This window comes from Synchiropus splendidus, chromosome 13 (genome assembly GCF_027744825.2).
Source record: "Synchiropus splendidus isolate RoL2022-P1 chromosome 13, RoL_Sspl_1.0, whole genome shotgun sequence".
NCBI classification, from domain to species: Eukaryota; Metazoa; Chordata; class Actinopteri; order Syngnathiformes; family Callionymidae; genus Synchiropus; species Synchiropus splendidus.
In genome coordinates this window covers 10,774,523-10,792,364 of record NC_071346.1, presented here as the reverse complement: position 1 = coordinate 10,792,364, position 17,842 = coordinate 10,774,523, and the positions used below count along the sequence as shown (strand labels likewise).

The window sequence follows — 17,842 nt, the reverse complement described above, 5'->3', positions numbered from 1 at the left end:
CACTACTTGCAGAAGTGAACATACGTTTACCCAGCATTTTAATATTATTATTATTAAGTGAAAAGTTGGAATCAGGCATCGTGCGGGAGTACACGATGTTGATAATCGGGGACCTCGCATAGCCACTTCCTTCTACACAGGACAAGTGAAGATGGCGGATGTGTTGAGCGTTCTTCGTCAGTACAACATCCAGAAAAAGGAAATCGGAAATTAAACGTATTTAATGAGCTTGAAATACACAACATAAACTCTTTTTATATTTCTTATAAAAGCCGGACTCACCGTCGAAAATGACTGACACTGATGTTGTCTAATGTCATGTCGTGTTATTGAGCAATTCATTTCCTTTAGGACTATTAATTTATAATAATGTCATTTTTAGCATTTGTTTATCAGAGTTATTTCTGACGCAGTTTGATTCACAACTACCCCTTAGTTTGATAGATAAGGTCAAAATAAAGTTAGGAATGACCAAAATATCTGTTACTCATAGTAACCGTTTCACTTATTAGTCTTGCAATCTGCATCTGAGATTGTTATCTATGTTGTGCAGGATGTGGTGTCCGCATCTGGATCATTGCGTCAGATGAGAAGCTCTTGCGTGGCCTGTGTTTTCACAGTGTAAGACCCGAAGTCACCAAGAATGTAAGTGACATATATTTTATTTGTGAACACAGTCCAAATGGCGGAGCTTCTAAAAATGAATACAAACAGCATAAATTGGGCAACAAGGTGTTTATTAGAGTCAAGTAGTCACATGTCAACAAGTATGCAACATTTATGTCATAGAAGGGAGTTTGGAACATCACTAAAATAGCAATGACAAAATAAACAACGTTTACCTTTGGGCAATAAAACAATGGGTTCGACTTCAGACTTAAAATAGATTTTGACATTGACATTTTTCCCTTCAGTCAGAAAAAACACGTGTGCACAGCCTTATGGAAGTCTAGGATCCCACTGTTAGTGTTTGCAGTTTTCCAACACTCTAAATACAAAAACATACATTGCTACAGGATTCGGTCCACCTCGACAGAAGTAACTTCTTAACCCATTCCGTATAAAGTGATACAGTACACGCCACATGTTGCGCTGAAGTGAGATTGTGAAACAAGTCCGTGAATTGTCTCCCAAATATCCCACGTGTTTTGACAAATTCAGAGATAAAACAAAAAATAAACAATGGATTACAAATACGAACTAGTCACATCACACAATTCTGGGATTAGACAATCAGACTACAATAAAAATAATAAAACTATAACTTAGTATAATTAGATGAATGTTACATGAACAAATTCATGAATGAGGACGGTGACTCCAAATCTTTTGAAAGAGCTCTGAACTTGCAAGACAGATGTGCTAGTTTGCCCACAGGGCATAATTAAATATGAATTCTCTCAACAAACGTGCTGAATCCTATCAGAGAAGCATTCTAGTAACTCGTCCTACAATAACCTTACAGTGGCTCTGCAGTCACAACATTCCAACTCTGCTCCATATGTACTCTGCTACACATATGACGGTATCCTAATATTTACCATCAGGCAGATGCTGTTCCACACGCCCTTGTTCAACCTGTCAAAAAGGTGGTCATAAAAACCTGGTAATTCAAATAACTTTGCTGTCCAGCCTGCTGGACACTGTTGATCACACAATATAAAAAGGATATTGTCACAAGAACCAGTTGTTACATGAGTAATTCAAATGTCAACAAAAATGACATATTTGCTTTTCTTACTTTTTGGGCACTCAAAAAGTGTTTTCCTTTTTCTTCTCCGGAGTTCTGAACACGCACTTTTGTGAAACTGGATGGGATCAGATCAGATCCAGAGCTAGGTTGTGGATGAGGCTGAAAGCGCCGAGGTCAAAGCCGCAGAGGTTCATCAGTCCTCTGTCATCGATGTCTTCCATCGTGCTCGCGCTGGCGGTCAAGTCACAAATCACCAACTTGGAGGTGGAGCCAGTTGTCTGTTAAAGAAAAGAACAGCCGGCGGTGACGGAACAGACCACATAAATAACTGTATAACATACATACCAAACAATTTTAATCATAGATAGATAGACACACAGATACAGACAGATACACAGAGACACAGACAAACAGATCATACTTGTCTGTGTTTCCTCAGACTCTCCACTGGGCTGGAGCAAAATGGCCAAAATGCATTGTTGGTTAAAACAATGAAGACATCTACAGCTTCTTTGTTCTCCGTGGCCCAAGTAACTGGGAGCGTGCAGTCTGTGCTTTTTGCAGGGACCTGTAACACACAATAAAGAAATCCATTACTGAACTGATAGAAGTGGAAACAAAAAAGGCGAATGATAGAGTATAACTATACTGTTGACTAGTGCTCCGGTGGGTGGATAAAACATTTAAAACATGTACTTATAGTGGCAACAAATTAAGATATTTAACCAAATAATTTCCGTTTGAGTACATTTTAACACGTATCATTCCAGTTATTCTGCTTGCCATACAGATAATGGTCAGATGGGGGCGCTACTGTGTTGCATATGATATGAACATACGCAAATGATATTCAGATCACTGCATGTGCTATTCCATAAGAACATTCTGAGAGTCACCTTGACAAGTTCTCCGACTGCGTCAGAAAGAGACGTGTCAGCTGAGAAGGAGCATGGAATCAGGCCACTCTCGGAGTACGCCAGCACCTGCGTATCTGCTTCTGTCCTCACAAAACACTGTGTACGGCATGAGAGAATTCACGCTCATGTGGTTAACTGTTTTCTCGAAGGCCTTCACTCTGGTTATGCAGCTGCCTCAACAAATGCAGCAGCAAATAATCAAATAGCTGGGGTATCATCTTACCATGGCAACTGCTGCAGCAGCGACAGGAGTGATGATTGAGGTCCCTTTAAGAATTCTGCTCATGGAGCTGCTCACATCGACGGCGACGACAAAGCGTTTACCAACAGGATTCACGTTCTAATGCAGAGGAGATTGCCAAAAGTTTTTTTTCAGCTCCAAGCTCTGAAACACTGCACAACTCACCAAAAAACTCTTGTAAAATGCAGAGTCCAGTGCCTTGAGGATGTCGCTGTCTGGTTTCCACTTTGTCTTTCCCTGATACCCCTGGCCTTTTTTGTACTTTTCAGTGGCCACTAATAAGCTGAAAGGATGAAGCTTTGACTGGTAGTTACAAGACAGATGACAGATTACAAACAGTAAAAAAACAAACAGATGAATCTAGATCCTGTATATCCCAACAGGTACCTTTCTGACTTCTGTGTCGCTCTGGATCCTGTCGCACAAGGCCCGCGTTTCTGGACTCTCCGGCTCAAGAACTTTATTTACAGCTATCTTACCCAAGGCCTTCACAATTGATTGGAGAGGCATTTCCTTTAACAACGCATGCCACACCTGCAACACAAAAACAACATCAGAAATTCAAACTGGAAACCAGTATGGCCAAGCAATACACTAACCTGTTTGGACTTTAGGTGGTCTGTCAGAAGCATCTCCCGCTCCAGTTTGTGCTCCTCTATCAAAGCAACCACTTCTGTTTCATCGTAACTGTGTTTTACTTTCTCCACCACCTCCAAATATGCAAGTACTTTAGCAACCTCTTCAGAATTTTCTTTGTCGTTGTAGGCACGCTGCACTTCTACCCACCCTTTTGTCACATATTTGCTGAGCACAGCAATAGCTAGAATAGAAATGAATAAAGAGATCATATAAAAACAAGCAATAAATTAAGACACACAGACATAAGCCATGCAAGCACTTGACATTCAGTACTTTAAGGTAGCAGTGTTATTGACCAAATGATGCTTTGAAAACTGTAGAACAAGAATGGTCACACTGCCTGCAGATATTGAACACTTAAAATGTTTCGTTTTTTAAAAAACAAACATACAAAACATGTTTTAGTCATGATACAATTGTTCTGATTTTACAAAAGCTCTCTAAACATGGCTCTCTAGCCTCACCTTCATGCACTGGCTTGGTGTGAGATAGTCGCAGCACATCTCTGTGAGACCATCCCTCCCTCTGTTTACATTTGGTCATAGCAGCAGCCAAAATCACAGCATCTTGCTCATTATACCAATCAGACACGGCCTGTCTCAGAGCGCGACCCCAGATGCCACACTTCATGCCCTCCTTCAATTGTGTTTTGAAGTTAATAAATGTAAACAGATGTGCAGGGTCATGGCAGATTTCCTTCAGGGCTTTAAAGGCCGCCTGCCGGGTCTTTAGTTCACAGTGCTGGGAGCACAATGCCAAGGCAAAAAAACACGGCTCAAACCTAGAGGCTCGGCCATCTTGAGCAAACCGCTTTATCTCTTCCACTACCTCAGAGCCTTGTCCAGCCTGAAGCAACGATTGAAGGGCTTCTGCGTTTTCCACACTGATACGGCCCTCGTCTCCAGCAGTGTATTTTTTCTGCTCCGAGCCATAGCAGAGGAAGCGGCACAGTCTGACTTTGTCATTGATTTCCCATGAGCATGCATCACCAGATGCATTCTGAGTGTGGTTCCTGGAACAAGACTTTCCTGAAGGTTCCATTGTCACACAAGAGGCACCTTGAAAGGAGAAGAGTAAAATTAAACACTGGCAAATGACATCTGGAGAAAGAAGGGTAAAATGTGCCGTTTGATAAACATGCTGACTGTGATTTATCATTTAAAAGAAGCAGTATTATTAAAAAGAACAACACTGTGATGCCAGGCCGAAACCCTCAACCTATAGTCATTTAAATGAGAACTTTAAAGAGTCATTCAGATTTCACCATCCTGCAAGACATTTCCTGAAAATGTAACTCAAATCTGGGACTTAATTTACAAGTAAGTTGAAACACAAATGGTCACATGACCTCCTCAACAACTGCATGTCACGTGGCCTTGTTGACAAACTTCACTGATGATCAGATTCCTATCACTTTTCCATCAGGCAGATAAATACAGATCGGGGAGGCACATCTACAGCCACCCGTGACATTCGGACGACAGTCCGACGATTCATCACCACAGAGTTCAGAGTTTAACACATAATATGAATTGAAGTTGCAGGGCACCGTATACTGTACATCGCGGGCCTCAAATTTAGACACTGAGCAAAACCAGTAAAGAACAATACACAACAAGCAGAGGTTCGGGACGTGAAACAGTTGGACAACGTCAATAGACTGACCATTACACTATAGTCTGTGACAACATCACATTCTCTGAATGAGTGTACAAACAAAAATAGCTTAAAGCCGATTAGAGGACACAATGATGGAGGCGTGATAACACCTCGGGCTGGAGTTAATAAGCGATATGAACACAATTTCGATAACGTCGAGGGATTAAAAACAGAACCTTTAAAGGTCTTTGCCAACACGCAATATCACACAATATATCGACATCAACACACCCAAACTGGTCCAAAAGTCTGTAACTCACCAGTAATTATACATGTTTTGACTCAAACTTCCGAAGACACATGCTACCTTATTCGAATGCCTCACCAAGCAACTTTAAATTTTTCAAAAATCTCATCTAAATAGTCATTGGAGCTCCGTTATGCTACCAGTTAGCTAACTCCAATAAAGTGAAAACATGCCCACAAACGCGTATTACTCGATGCATACCGCGAAACGCACAGACAGAATTCAGTTCTATACACCATACATGTGCTTACCAGGTTTTTTTTTTATGTATGTGTGCAGGCTAATGACAAGTTTGACGCGGTTTAGGCGAGTGACAGCGGCCTCGCCCCGATGCTCAGACTGCAAGCCGGCTTCTTCTTCTATCTTCGGAAGCCGATTACCAGTCGGTTGGGCAGCGGAGCGCCACCTACCGTCCAGCGCTGATAGTTACTCCTACTACTACGACAACTCACACCGACGCATTCGTTTACTGTAACACCAGCAACACCGCAATAAAAATAAGGAAGTTACGGTGTAAAACCGAAAACACAGAGGGGAAATGCTTAGAAATTTTACCTCACAATATAAGAAACATTTGCTGCTTACAGGCAGCTCACGTGGTTTCAGAATAAAGTCAGTAACATTCATGCTGATAGTAATACTCATCGTTAAAACGAATTACAGTAAAACCAGCACAATACGACGATGCATCGCCTTATTTCCGGTCCTGTGTTGGAGTAACGTATTTTTTTAAAGGGGCAGAAAGTCCTCAATTTAATGCCAGATATTCACGAAATGTCCCTTGAAAGATAGTGAACATGGTCCACTAGATGTCAGTGTCTCCTTAAGTGGAACAAATATATAGTGGAATGGCCTTGAAAATATAAGATGGTGACATGACACGTTTTATAGACTAGATATTGGGACTTTTAGACAGTGAGCATCACCACCAGCCAGAAAGGTTTAGTGTAGATCATTGTAGATCCTCAGTGGTCCTACCATGGTTCGGATGACCCATTTTTAAAAACTGTAATTCATATCTTTTTCCCCCCCTAAACATAACCTCAGTGACTATCGTTCAAAAACACAGGGGGTTCCTTCATAACCGCAGCCATTATACAGTGGTACTTGTGGTTACATGAGGTTTCTGGTGCGTGTTGTGTTACAGTTTCTGGAGGTGCCATAAAATATAAAATAAAAACACGTGCTAAACAAATTTCAGTTCTTTACAACTCTAATAGAAACTAGCAAAAATAAATACATAAAAATGGATGTAACCCTTTTCGGACTCCAGCGTAAAATCCCCACCGGAAAAGACAAATTCTTATTACACACTATTATATGTACTTCATAGATAGTTCCTAGTTTGTGTATTGTGCAACGACAATAAACCAATCTGTTCTTTTTCACTACAGGATCCCCAAAAAGAATAAACTGTGTGTGAGTGAAATAAGCTCATTTGTTTATCATTCATCTAAAAATACAGCAACGAATCAGGTTTAGTTCATATATATTGGTTGGGAAGCATTTGTTTAACCTAAATATCACCCATTACTCCGTATCGCTTCAAAAGACATGACTAATTGAAGGTGATTATGAAAAGAGGTCAAGCTGTGAAGATAAATATGTTGTGTCTTTTGTCATTTCCCATCGGGGTTGCCACAGAGAGCCAACTTCCTCCACCGCTACCAATCTTGATCAAAAAAATAGAGCACGTTTTTTTCTTTTATGCTATCGTCCATACATTCATGGGACTTAAATTTCCATTCCTGACATTTAAGATAATGTCAGTTGGGTTTTCGATTATTTATAAACTATAGCTTTCGAAGATGTGCAATTCATATATACATGTCTCCCTTCGTAGTGTAATTTCCCATCATGACACCAGGCTTTTAAAAATAATAATTTGGGCAGTAAAAGTTACAGATGAAGAGAACCTATCTGTATTTGCGTGCTTCAATTATCAACATTTAAAATCCATTTTTTTGGACCCAGACAGACATCCTGTTCTTATTCATATCAGTGATCTGCCACATGACTGTCAACCAAAGTAAAAAAAACAAAATAACCCAAAAGAGGAAACAATGACTAGACGGCCTGTCATTTACTTGGCTTTGCTTTGGGCTTAATCCTTTTTTTTCCTTTTTTAAAAACACATTTTCAGCTCACGATTGAAAATGTAACAGCTTAGTTGCATTAGATGACGGTCGAGGCGGCGTGCTAGTGTCACGACAGTTGACACGTGTGTGGGTGTGGGCAGACGGGTGACATCAAAAGAGGATGTTGTGGGTTGGGTCTTCACTCACACTTCCTCCTGAAGGTTTGGCTCTGTTCACAACAACACAACACAGACTCTTCCTTCAGCCAACAATTGCCAATAAACACTGATAATTGATCTTCATGTTTGAAATATAATTATGTTGGATGAGATGCTTCGGAAAAACACCTCATAACTTGCTACAAATCAGTGTAGTAGAGCTGCAACAGAGCAGGAGTGGGGAAGTCCTACTCTGAAGAAAGGGAGTGAAATATAGCCTTAGCATCACTGACAGTGAGAGTTAAAGCATCGCCTCATGTATTTTCCTCTCTCTCCTCAATTCATCTTTTCATGATGATATCGCTGATTCATGATAACTGCAAATATGATGGCAAGATTCCTTTATTAGAACATTATATATCAAGACTGGATGCATTGCAAGCACATAACACATGTAGGTATAAATAAAAACAGCATGCATTGAGTGTGTTTGGTAGCTCTGGCAGTCTATTACATCAGGCTATATCTGTTAATACACCACCACCAAACACCTTCTGTCCACAGTTCCTACAGATGTGCATCACAACACCTGACACTGCGCTAATACGTGACTTTGCTGCCCATTTGAGACGTCCAGTTTGTCCAAGCAGTTGTGTCTCTGAAACCCTCCGTGCTTACATTTTCACAGACTTTGACTCCAATAAAGCGCTGTAGATGTCAGACCTGAGGAAACGAGGGTAAGAGTCTTTCTCCATCAGTCCGTAGACAATCCTCTGGGCGTCATTGAAGCACATTCGGTTGGCCTCCTGGATGTTTCGTCGGATCGTCTCTCTGGTTTTGTGATCAATGTTTATCTACAGAAACACAAACCACAGGGTTATAAATAGCTTCCTTTTATACTGCAGGTGTGCATTTTTCAAACGCTATCATTATCCCATGTACCTCTCTCGGGGCTTCTGCCTGGATGTAGCGTTTGAAAATCTTTTTAGCCCTCGACGTCATCCGGAATGAAGACTTGATCTCCTTATATTCCTCACAGACCAGCCAAAACTCAATGTTTTCATCGCTGAACTCAGACTTTAAAAAGACCTGGAAGATTTGTCTGCCATCTGAAAGCGAAACCAAAAAAGGTTCAGACTATTTATGACTGGTTGAACAGTACTGATTTTAACTTACAGTTGGACGTTAAAAGCCTGTCGAGGGATTGGGACCACTGCGACATCTCATCAAAACAGAGTCTAGAAGATTTAAGGAGATGTTAGTGTCATGTTCAGAGGATTATTCAATGTGTAATGGTCCTTACCCTTCAGAAGAAGAAGATTGAGATGACCCACAGCGGAGAGGAGACTTCAGGTTTACTCTCCTGACAAAAACACCACTTGTAAATCTTACAGTCGTGACATCAAACTCACAGGAGAAAACTGAATAGCTCACCTGCACTTTCCCCTTTTGTCACTGTCCAAAAGGTGCAGCAGTTGCCTCGGTGATGATGTGACTAGACTAGGCATGATGAAGGCGACCTCAGGAGGACCAGGACTCGACTGTCGGAGCCGCACGTGCTCAGTGTCGTACATTTATAGAGAAGCAGAGCGTGAAATAAGGCTGTTGACACGTCATTGTGCGATTCTGATCTAACCACAGAGCTAGAGGAAGTTAGGATGTGACGCCAACTTTCGTGAGCCTTTTTTTTTTTTTTTTTTTCAATAGAGGCCTTTTTAGGACACTATGAGAGTCAAAATATTTCAAGCAAATAAAAGAGGCTACAGACAGTAGACAGTGGGTCCTTTAATGGAGATGAACACTACACATTTACCAGCTCAGTCTTAAAAAAACTAAAACTCTTGGGGACAAAGTCATCTATACTTTTGTCCACCTAAGACCTTAATGACACTTTTATTTCTACAATATCTGAAGCCATCAGGACTCATGCGAGCCAAACAGATCTGGACCTTCAAGAGGTCAACTGCCGCTGTCAGAGATGAGACCAGGCGACCCCTGCAAGCAGAACTCCTGCAGGCATCCTGACCTTTGCTAAAGACTGACAGCTCTCTGTGGCTCTCAAGCGACAGCTGAAGTTCCCCAGCCACACTGCTGCAACTACCCTGCGACCTGACATAGTTCCCGTGCCTGAGTTCTCTAAACAAGTGGTGCTACTTGAGCTGACAGTTCCGTGGGATGAATACCTGGGTGAACTTTGAGGGAAAGGTCTCCAAGTACTGGTCAGCGACTGTCAGCTGGTTGATTGGAGGACAAAATGCCTCCCAGTGGAGGTTGGTTGCAGAGGCTTTGCTGGCCAGAGCATAGCACACTGAAGCAGAGTGAGGAAAAGGAAAGCTATTCGCCGTGCCATGAATGCAGCATAGGGAGCCTCATGATGGCTGTGGCTGAAGACAGGACAGCCATGCAGGCAAGGTAGCTAGGCCAGCTGGACACAAGCTAGGGCCCTGGCTGGGTCACCTGGAGATAGGAAATCCCAATGATCCTGGGTACATCACTGATGATGTGTCCTAAGGCATCAGTAAAGGTATGTACACAGCTTGTCTTAGGCCCAACAAATAGATAAATAAATAAAACTCAGGGTCAGAATACTGCCTTCCTTATCTCTGGTTGCAACACATCCTCAAGTGTAGGACGCAAAAGTCCACTTTCCCAACGTCAATATATTACGCCATAGTAGGATGGGTTGCTGGAAAATGAAAAATAGGGGACCATGTTGCCTACAAAAATTCAACTGAATGGCCACTTATAAATGGCGCTGCATCAAGGATGCGTCCAGAAAATTATGAGATTAACTGGAGACTGCAACTTGTCCGTATGAGAGGATATGAATGTCTAAGTATGCGCCATGTGAGGAGCTAAAGACATGTCATCTGCTGTGGATGTCAGAAGTCAGCTCCTATTGGGCCTGACAGATACTGAAAAACAGATGTTCAATAGGCTAATAAAATGATGGTGAAGCTTCATAAAACAGTGTCCTCAGTTTCAGTGCTCAATAGGAGGCGCTCTCGGTTTAAAAATGTTCAAATTAAAACGTTTTACTGCAGTGAGCGCCATCTAGTGAACTCTGAAGATGAGGACACTGTTTCATGAAGCTTCATAAACCCATCACTATTAATAATATAGATATCATGTCCAGTGTTTCACCTTTGTGCAGCTGGGATAGGCTCCTCCCACCTACAAAGTATAAGTGGCAGAAAATTAAATTTTTATGATATAAAAAAAATCTTTGATGACTATAATATTCTTCAGTCACCCAGTTTTCTTGAACCTCACGTCATCGAGGAAATGATATTTAATTTGAATGAGCACCAGTTTTTGCAGCTATGACAGAAATAATACGGATGTTATTCAAGAGCAGTTTAGTTTAAAGTGATAATGTGTTTCAAACATTCCAATTATTGCCCTATTTACTGTGTTCCGTGTTGTCGTCCCAAACAATATAGAGGAACAAAAGTTCAGTCCTAGTGTTAATAGTTAAACAATAATAATGTTTTCATAACACAGTTATATAATGAAAATGACACACATTACAGATTTTTTATGACTATTTGACTTCTACTTTCCAACCCGAACTGCCGGATTTTGCTCTTCAATTTTCCACGATTTATTGCATCAGAAATAATAAAGATAAGCTTGAGTTCACTGTTGCTGTTCAAGCTATTTCTGCTGAGTTGATGCAAAATGATCAGTGGATTATATACAAAACTGCAAAAACAGCTGCTGGAGCTTCTGACATTTGCGACAAACCTCCCAAATATAAATGCTGAAACACCAGATCTGCTTCCACCTTCCATCCACGCTTCAAAATGTCATGAGAGAGCAATGTGTTTTCCACCCATTAGCAGATAAATGCACGCACAAATACAAAAGAACACAGAGGTTAATGGATATTTTGTAGCCGACCAGGGTACCAAGTCTTGTTTGAGATGAATATCTCATGACCTTCCTTCAGGTGAAGGGTGTCCGATCTACTTTAAATTCAGTTGTTAAATAAGCCCGGTGGTTGCAGCCAGCCAAAACGCACGCACCCTCCCGAAAGCTCGGCGTGTGAAGTCTGTACATTTTGTCGGCTAAAAGTTTCCTCTCTACTTTGGGATTTGCTCCTTGTAGTTTGTTTAAAAGAGTCTCAGCAGAATGAGTTTTGGCACCAGTTTGTTTTCCCACATGAAAGGAGTCACAGACATATTTTTAAGGAGCGTCATTTAAAGAAAATTATGAAGACTACTTGGCCCACACACTCAAAATCTAGATCTCTTTCAGAAAACTTTTGAAATTCACCAACAAACATCTGCTGTTATCGATATCATTTTGAGTTAATTCATCTGTTCAAGGTCACCTTTGTGGTTTGTTATCTATCAGTTATGAAACTTCCTCAGTGAAAGGAAACCACTGGGGTGACATGAATCCTGCTCACTTACATGAAACAGTCTCAGTGACATGAAGCCCTGACTCAGACATTCTCTGTTTATTTAAACAGCCACTCAGCTTCCCGGGAAGTGGCGCATTGAAAGGTGGTTCACATGGAACTGAAGTTAATAGGCGACTCTAGTAGTTGTCTGTAGGTTTGAAGTGACTCCAGCGTGTCGTCCAGCTGCGACCCCTTCAGTGAGTGATGGAATCATTTCTTCAGCTGGAAAAAAAATGTGATTTTATTTCCTCTCCCCTGTCAGATTTCAAATTCTCTGTGAGAGGGCTGCATGGTCTGATACATCTCTGCAACATACAGCCCGGTTGATCCTTCGGGTCTTGACCTGCGGAGTGGTGACAGAACGTTCCGGCTCACTGCTCCCTCGGCTTCCCTCCTTCCACAGCTTCATTTACAGGAGGGTATTTTCTGCCAGCACAGCTAATGACATCTCTTTTGTTTCTGCTGTCTACCTCAGACTTTCCAATGGATTTTGTCTCATTCCATCTTCCACTTTCTCCTTTCAATGAAGACGACCGTTTCGACGACGACAGCCTGATTTGAATGTCATTTGACTCTCGTGGAGGTCGATCTCAAAGTCAAAACCGAATCTCTTGCAACACACGTTTAATTCATTGTATTTATTTGGTGGCAAAAAATATGTTTAATGCAAGAGTGAGAACATTTTTAAATTATTCATAACTTGATGGAGTAAAGGAGAAAATAGAGGTTTACTTTTGAAACACCTACTGAGTCACACAGAAAGCTACATCTGCAAAAAAGGGTTTCTGGATTGTTTTAAATGCTTGAGATGACAGAGTGTGGCAGGAGGAGGGGGGTTGTCACGAGCTGGTGGTCGCCGAACAGTCACCTTGAGTCGTTTCTCCTCAGCAGTCCTTGATAGATGTCAGATTTTAGGAAGCGTGGGTAGCAGTCCCTGGCCATTAAACTGTAGATGAGCTTCTGTGCGGTGTCGAAAGAAGTCAGAGTGGGCTGCGAGATGTTCTTACTGATGTTTTCTCTGGTGCCCCAGTCAATGTTGATCTGAAATCAAGCAACAAAAACAGAATTGTCTTCGGTGTTCGGCATCCCCAAACGGAAGAGCATTGACAGCGAATTGGAGCGGTGAGTAATAGGGTGTCGCGACCTGTTTGGGCGCTTCTGTTTGGACGAACTCGGAGAAGATCCTGTTGGCGGATGAGATCATTTCGGGGACGCTCTTGATTTTTTTGTAGTCCTCACAGGCCAGCCAAAACAATATGTTCTCCTCACTGTACTCTGATTTGAGGAACTCCCGGAAAGCTATCTGCCCAGCTACAAAAATAAATAAATAAATAAAAACAACAGTAAAAAAAAACAAAACATAAAAAAAATAAATAAAATCATATACAAATAAACAAATATAATAGTAAAACAGTATTTTATAAATACATAAATGAAAAATATAAATATATACAAATAAATTTAAATACATAATAAATTAAATAATAAATATGTAAATAGCAAAACATATAAATACATACATTAATGAATAAAGAGGACAAAAAAGTTACCTTTACAACTTAGAAGTTTGTCCACAGACTCGCTCCAAGTCTCAACATCCTCCAGTGGGTCCTTTTGATAGCAACAGAATCTACCCTTGAAAAGAGCATTGAGATCTATCACTAGTTATTTTAGAACGTCACAAGCGTGCTTTACTATTACTGTTCATCAAGTCACACAGTTTCTCTCTCAGAATGAGACCTGTAATTTCCAGTGTATGTCCAGACAACACAGAGTCGCAAGACACTTACAATGAACGAAAAGCTGCTCCACATGGCTGCTGTAAGTTGCTTTCCTGCTCAAAATGGTAAAACGTCCAATAGTTAAATATGCAAAAACTCACTTTATTGCCATCTTCTTGTCCTTTACCAAGGAAGACCGAGACAAGATCCTGGCAGACTGACGACTGACTTGTGTTTAGAAAAGACTTTTGGTCACTTGACCAGCGCCCCAACATGAATGGAATATATGGAAATCCGTATGCAAAGTGTTGCTGATGGCAGACATCAGGCTCTTCGTGCCCGTCGCGCCTTAAAGGAGGTGAAGGCGCCACTGAAATTTAGAATGACCTCACCCACTGTCAGCACAAAGCCAGAAGGGGCTTTACCCTCAAAAACAAGTGTATAACTTGTAATCTGTAAGTAAAGAAATTTTCTACAAGCATGAAAAAAAACCTAAGTTGCAAATGCAGAAGTGATATTTAACCAAAAGTCATTAATACTGGACAGGAAATATTAGCCATAAACAAATGCCCATAAACAAATCTATGATTGGGGAAATGATTCACATTTGCATGTTTGTAGTTGCCTTTTTTGATATCACCAACATCACAAATGCTTCATGACTTAATATACTCCTTGTTTTTAACAGTCAGTGGGAAAAACTTGCAAGGAAAGAAAAGGTTTGTTAACAGAAAGTGAAAAAGCTGCGTAACATGTATCCTCACGATGAGGAAGTGACTGGGCTGCAGGTAGAAATCGTGAGTTTATGAGCTAAATGAGGGATAAAATGATGGATGTCTGGGAAGAAATGTGAAAACAATGAAAGGGAAGGGCCAAAATAAAGGAATGAATGAATTGTGTGACTAATATTAATGGAAATCTCACTACAGGAAGAAAAACATACAAAAATTGGAAGACTAAAATGCCGACTTGCCGGAATCAGTGAACAATATTACACTAAACATGAATGGAGACAGAGGAGAGAGTCAGCAAATTGGAGGTGAAGACAAGAGCGAAGAATGGGATGATAGATTCTGTGGAATGAAAAGTGATAATATCAGGCGATTATCAGAAACATGGGACACATTCATTCAAGCATGGCGGACCAGCTGACTGAAGAAGAAGAAGCATGGCTGCAAACATCACATAAACTGGTGGCAACAGGATCACATTTGATCAAGAGACGGATGAAAAGGAAATTCCAGCCTGATGTTTTGAAGGTGGTAAATAGCTTCCAAAACCCAAAAAAGGTGGCCATCAATGATGGAAACACGGGACTGAGAGTTACGATATCGCTGCATGTCAAATAGTTCTCTCGTGACAATGGCAATAAGATGAACCTCCTGCACTGTATCTCCAGTCCAACCACTCTGCACCACACTGGCATCAGTTGGAAACCATGGAGACGACCAGGTCCTCCAGTGTGGTTGCTTATGAAGCTAACAATCTCAGCAGGATCACCTCGCCACCGTTGCCTGTGAAGCCCAGGGCTTCTCTGTAAATGACAGGGACTAATTCTAACTGAGAAACACAGTGCAATTTCTGCCTGTGTTAGACCTTGATTGAAGTAGATCCAGATGCGAAGGTCGATAATGTGAGTTGCCATTTTCGGCTGGACGTGACTGCTGTGTAGACTGATATCAAGACAATCACCTAAACCGCCGTGCAATCATCAGGACTGCGAATAATTGTGCTTGTTATCGCAAGAAAACGGTCTTTGTTCTATTAAGGTAATGAAAAAACATGTTGCGTTATCACGAGAAAACCATCCTTGTTGTGTCAAGATAATGAGAAAGTTGACAGTCAGAAACAAAAACACTGGGCAGATAAACGTCATATAAGCGCCGTCGCTCACGTCTCTCAGTTTCCGCATTCTTTTTTAAGTTTTACTGAAATTCATCGACAGCTGAACTGATCCAAGACACATGCACACATTTATTACTGTTACGTATATATTTCTATCTTAATTTTTCTTCATTTATTTTCAGGTTAAACCCCGATTCAGTCACAGCTGCGCTTGAGTTCGATTCTGTCAAGATTTGTGCCACGGGAAACACGTGTCTTTGTCACCGGCCAGAATGCTCCAGAGTTGCACAATACATGTAAAATCGAAGTACATGTTTTGACAGATACACATTTGCTAGTATGAGCAAGGCATTTGTAATTATATATAATTATTCCACCGGTACTTAAGTCTGGTATTTAGAAAAAAACCCCACTATATTTTGTAAAAAATCTAAAAAGAAAAATATATCAGAATTGACATAATAATAATGATAATAATCCGAGTAGTAGACCTTGAAACAACATATTTCTGTTCAACTTTACCAAATTTAAATGACCTCCCATTCGGAAAGAAGTAATCCAACTGTAATACTAAAAATAACATCTCAAACAGCATCAAATTTTGCACTCAGCCAAATCCTGAAATGAGAAAAAACACATGCCAGTTCCAGGAATCACAGGCCAATTTCCTGCCTTATTGTAAAAAAAAAAAAATTGTCCATTTCCAGAGCAGAAATAAATTCTGGCAATAAAATATTGCAGGAGGAAGTGGATGCCGAAATGAGAACGTTTAGGCATTTTCCTCTCTAACTCCGCGGATCCCTCTGGTGAATCCTAATGCCTACGTTATTGATTTTGCTTTAACAACTATATTCATAAAGATTAATGTGGCTGGGATGAAAATGAAAACAACAGCCAGAACCACAAAAATGCTGAGTGAAAAAAAACCTGGATTAGCTCGAGGCAATGTGCTTTTGTGAAATGAAATAATCTAGACAAACAACGGTGAGATGTTTGCGACCGCAAATATGACGTACGTCATAAATATAAATATATATATATATATATATATATATATATATATATATATATATATATATATATATATATATATATATATATATATATATATATATATATATATACCTTAAATATATATTATTAAGGTTATATATTTATAAGCTTAAATATTTAGATCCTGATATGTAATGTGTGACAGATGAGAGGGCTCTTTTCAAGCAACAACGATTCACAGTTGTCAAGCATTCCACACATATCGCCTAGTGAAGATTCTGTCATAAATGCATCAGCGTCTCCATTGAGTGTTTCCACCAGTCTGACCTTCCTGACCGCGGGTGTTTGCGCGATGGGCACGGACCAACCAAGAATGTAAATCCTCACAAGTGATGGAAAACACTCAGTGATCCTCTTATTTGCATGTGTCCAGACTCACCAGGCTGTGGAATTTGTTTTTCAAAAGAGGCACCACCCGTGAAGTCAGGGAGAAATTCACTGCAGGGACAAGCTCTTTTTTTTTTTTTTTGGTCTCTGTTCACCTCGGTTTTTACAGAATATTACTCAGAGTAATATGCCACTGCCAAAGGTGGTGATGTTAAAATACCATTCAGACCTAAGAGACACGGTGTTCACGTAGATTGTGGTTTTATCACCTAGCAGAAGGGGGCAGTGTAGTCCTGTCAAGAAACATATTCCATAGAGTCTTGGTTTTTGTTTTTTTTTTGTCAAACCAGGAGGAACTTGTCTGGTGGGAGTCAAGTTATCCAGACTGAAGAGAGAGTTGTCGTGAAAAGAGACACAGTATCACAGTATGTGACTTGTGATAGAGACCTTTCCAGGGTGTCCCCAAGCTCTCATTAGAGGAATATATATATATATATATATATATATATATATATATATATATATATATATATATATATATATATATATATATATATACTGGCACGCACCTTCCGGTCCCCCAAGAGGATCCGCCACCTTGGTTTTGACATTCATGCGACGCAGTCCCACACAAACTTTAAAAGGCATCTCTGCCCAGACATCGCCGCGGCAACCACAGCCTTCAGCATTTCTGGTCCAGCCTTATTAATACCTGAGTCTTTGCCTCTTTCTTTTCTGTCAAGCTTCTCACAGGTAATTGATGTCCATCATCTTAAATAAAAAAAAATCCAACAGGAACAGCTTTTGTTGCTTTCATATTAATTCTAAAAGTGGAGATTACCTTTGGCGATGTGGA

The 17,842-nt window shown here is 40.5% G+C and overlaps 3 protein-coding genes and 1 long non-coding RNA gene across 6 annotated transcripts; 1 reads left to right on the top strand and 3 right to left on the bottom strand.

Annotated features, from left to right (window-relative positions):
- The first annotated feature begins 145 nt into the window (after positions 1 to 145).
- On the top strand, positions 146 to 5,844 carry LOC128769352 (uncharacterized). The gene is made up of 3 exons (XR_008416386.1): positions 146 to 216; positions 554 to 645; positions 5,676 to 5,844. It is a non-coding gene; the product is annotated as an uncharacterized LOC128769352 (long non-coding RNA).
- ro60 (Ro60, Y RNA binding protein) lies at positions 729 to 5,754 on the bottom strand. Of its 3 annotated transcripts, none has more exons than XM_053883005.1 (8): positions 5,648 to 5,754; positions 3,955 to 4,548; positions 3,451 to 3,671; positions 3,239 to 3,385; positions 3,017 to 3,154; positions 2,834 to 2,950; positions 2,115 to 2,261; positions 729 to 1,971 (listed from the first exon to the last, which is right to left on the bottom strand). In XM_053883005.1, the coding sequence occupies exons 2-8, from the start codon at positions 4,529 to 4,531 to the stop codon at positions 1,819 to 1,821; spliced, it is 1,500 nt and encodes a 499-aa protein (XP_053738980.1). In that variant the 5' UTR covers positions 4,532 to 4,548; positions 5,648 to 5,754; the 3' UTR covers positions 729 to 1,818. The 3 variants fall into 3 exon arrangements, with proteins under 3 accessions (XP_053738980.1, XP_053738982.1, XP_053738981.1); XM_053883007.1 differs by lacking the exon at positions 5,648 to 5,754 and adding an exon at positions 2,590 to 2,706 and having other exon boundaries at positions 4,319 to 4,457; XM_053883006.1 differs by lacking the exons at positions 3,955 to 4,548; positions 5,648 to 5,754 and adding an exon at positions 2,590 to 2,706 and having other exon boundaries at positions 3,451 to 3,942.
- Positions 5,845 to 8,028: 2,184 nt separating the features above from the next.
- On the bottom strand, positions 8,029 to 9,194 carry LOC128769571 (regulator of G-protein signaling 13-like). The gene is made up of 5 exons (XM_053883392.1): positions 9,067 to 9,194; positions 8,936 to 8,995; positions 8,809 to 8,870; positions 8,575 to 8,741; positions 8,029 to 8,486 (listed from the first exon to the last, which is right to left on the bottom strand). Exons 1-5 carry the CDS (start codon positions 9,138 to 9,140, stop codon positions 8,307 to 8,309), a joined length of 543 nt encoding a protein of 180 aa, XP_053739367.1. The 5' UTR covers positions 9,141 to 9,194; the 3' UTR covers positions 8,029 to 8,306.
- A 3,554-nt stretch (positions 9,195 to 12,748) lies between these two features.
- LOC128769570 (regulator of G-protein signaling 21-like) lies at positions 12,749 to 13,980 on the bottom strand. Its single transcript, XM_053883391.1, has 4 exons — positions 13,831 to 13,980; positions 13,591 to 13,675; positions 13,185 to 13,351; positions 12,749 to 13,081 (listed from the first exon to the last, which is right to left on the bottom strand). Exons 1-4 carry the CDS (start codon positions 13,852 to 13,854, stop codon positions 12,905 to 12,907), a joined length of 453 nt encoding a protein of 150 aa, XP_053739366.1. The 5' UTR covers positions 13,855 to 13,980; the 3' UTR covers positions 12,749 to 12,904.
- Positions 13,981 to 17,842: the final 3,862 nt, after the last annotated feature.

What these genes read in the sequence shown, in the direction of transcription:
- ro60 (XM_053883005.1), bottom strand. Translation starts at nt 4,531, where the DNA reads ATGGAACCTTCAGGAAAGTCTTGTTCCAGGAACCACACTCAGAATGCA. An exon ending in GCGACACAGAAGTCAGAAAG is followed by an intron (nt 3,155 to 3,238) that starts GTACCTGTTGGG and finishes TGTAACTACCAG; the next exon opens with TCAAAGCTTCATCCTTTCAG. An exon ending in GTCTGAGGAAACACAGACAA is followed by an intron (nt 1,972 to 2,114) that starts GTATGATCTGTT and finishes TTTCTTTAACAG; the next exon opens with ACAACTGGCTCCACCTCCAA.
- LOC128769570 (XM_053883391.1), bottom strand. Translation starts at nt 13,854, where the DNA reads ATGTGGAGCAGCTTTTCGTTCATT. An exon ending in GGAGCAGCTTTTCGTTCATT is followed by an intron (nt 13,676 to 13,830) that starts GTAAGTGTCTTG and finishes GCTCTTTTCAAG; the next exon opens with GGTAGATTCTGTTGCTATCA. An exon ending in AAACAGAAGCGCCCAAACAG is followed by an intron (nt 13,082 to 13,184) that starts GTCGCGACACCC and finishes GCTTGATTTCAG; the next exon opens with ATCAACATTGACTGGGGCAC.
- LOC128769571 (XM_053883392.1), bottom strand. Translation starts at nt 9,140, where the DNA reads ATGCCTAGTCTAGTCACATCATCACCGAGGCAACTGCTGCACCTTTTG. An exon ending in CAGGCTTTTAACGTCCAACT is followed by an intron (nt 8,742 to 8,808) that starts GTAAGTTAAAAT and finishes TTTCGCTTTCAG; the next exon opens with ATGGCAGACAAATCTTCCAG. An exon ending in AGGCAGAAGCCCCGAGAGAG is followed by an intron (nt 8,487 to 8,574) that starts GTACATGGGATA and finishes GTGTTTCTGTAG; the next exon opens with ATAAACATTGATCACAAAAC.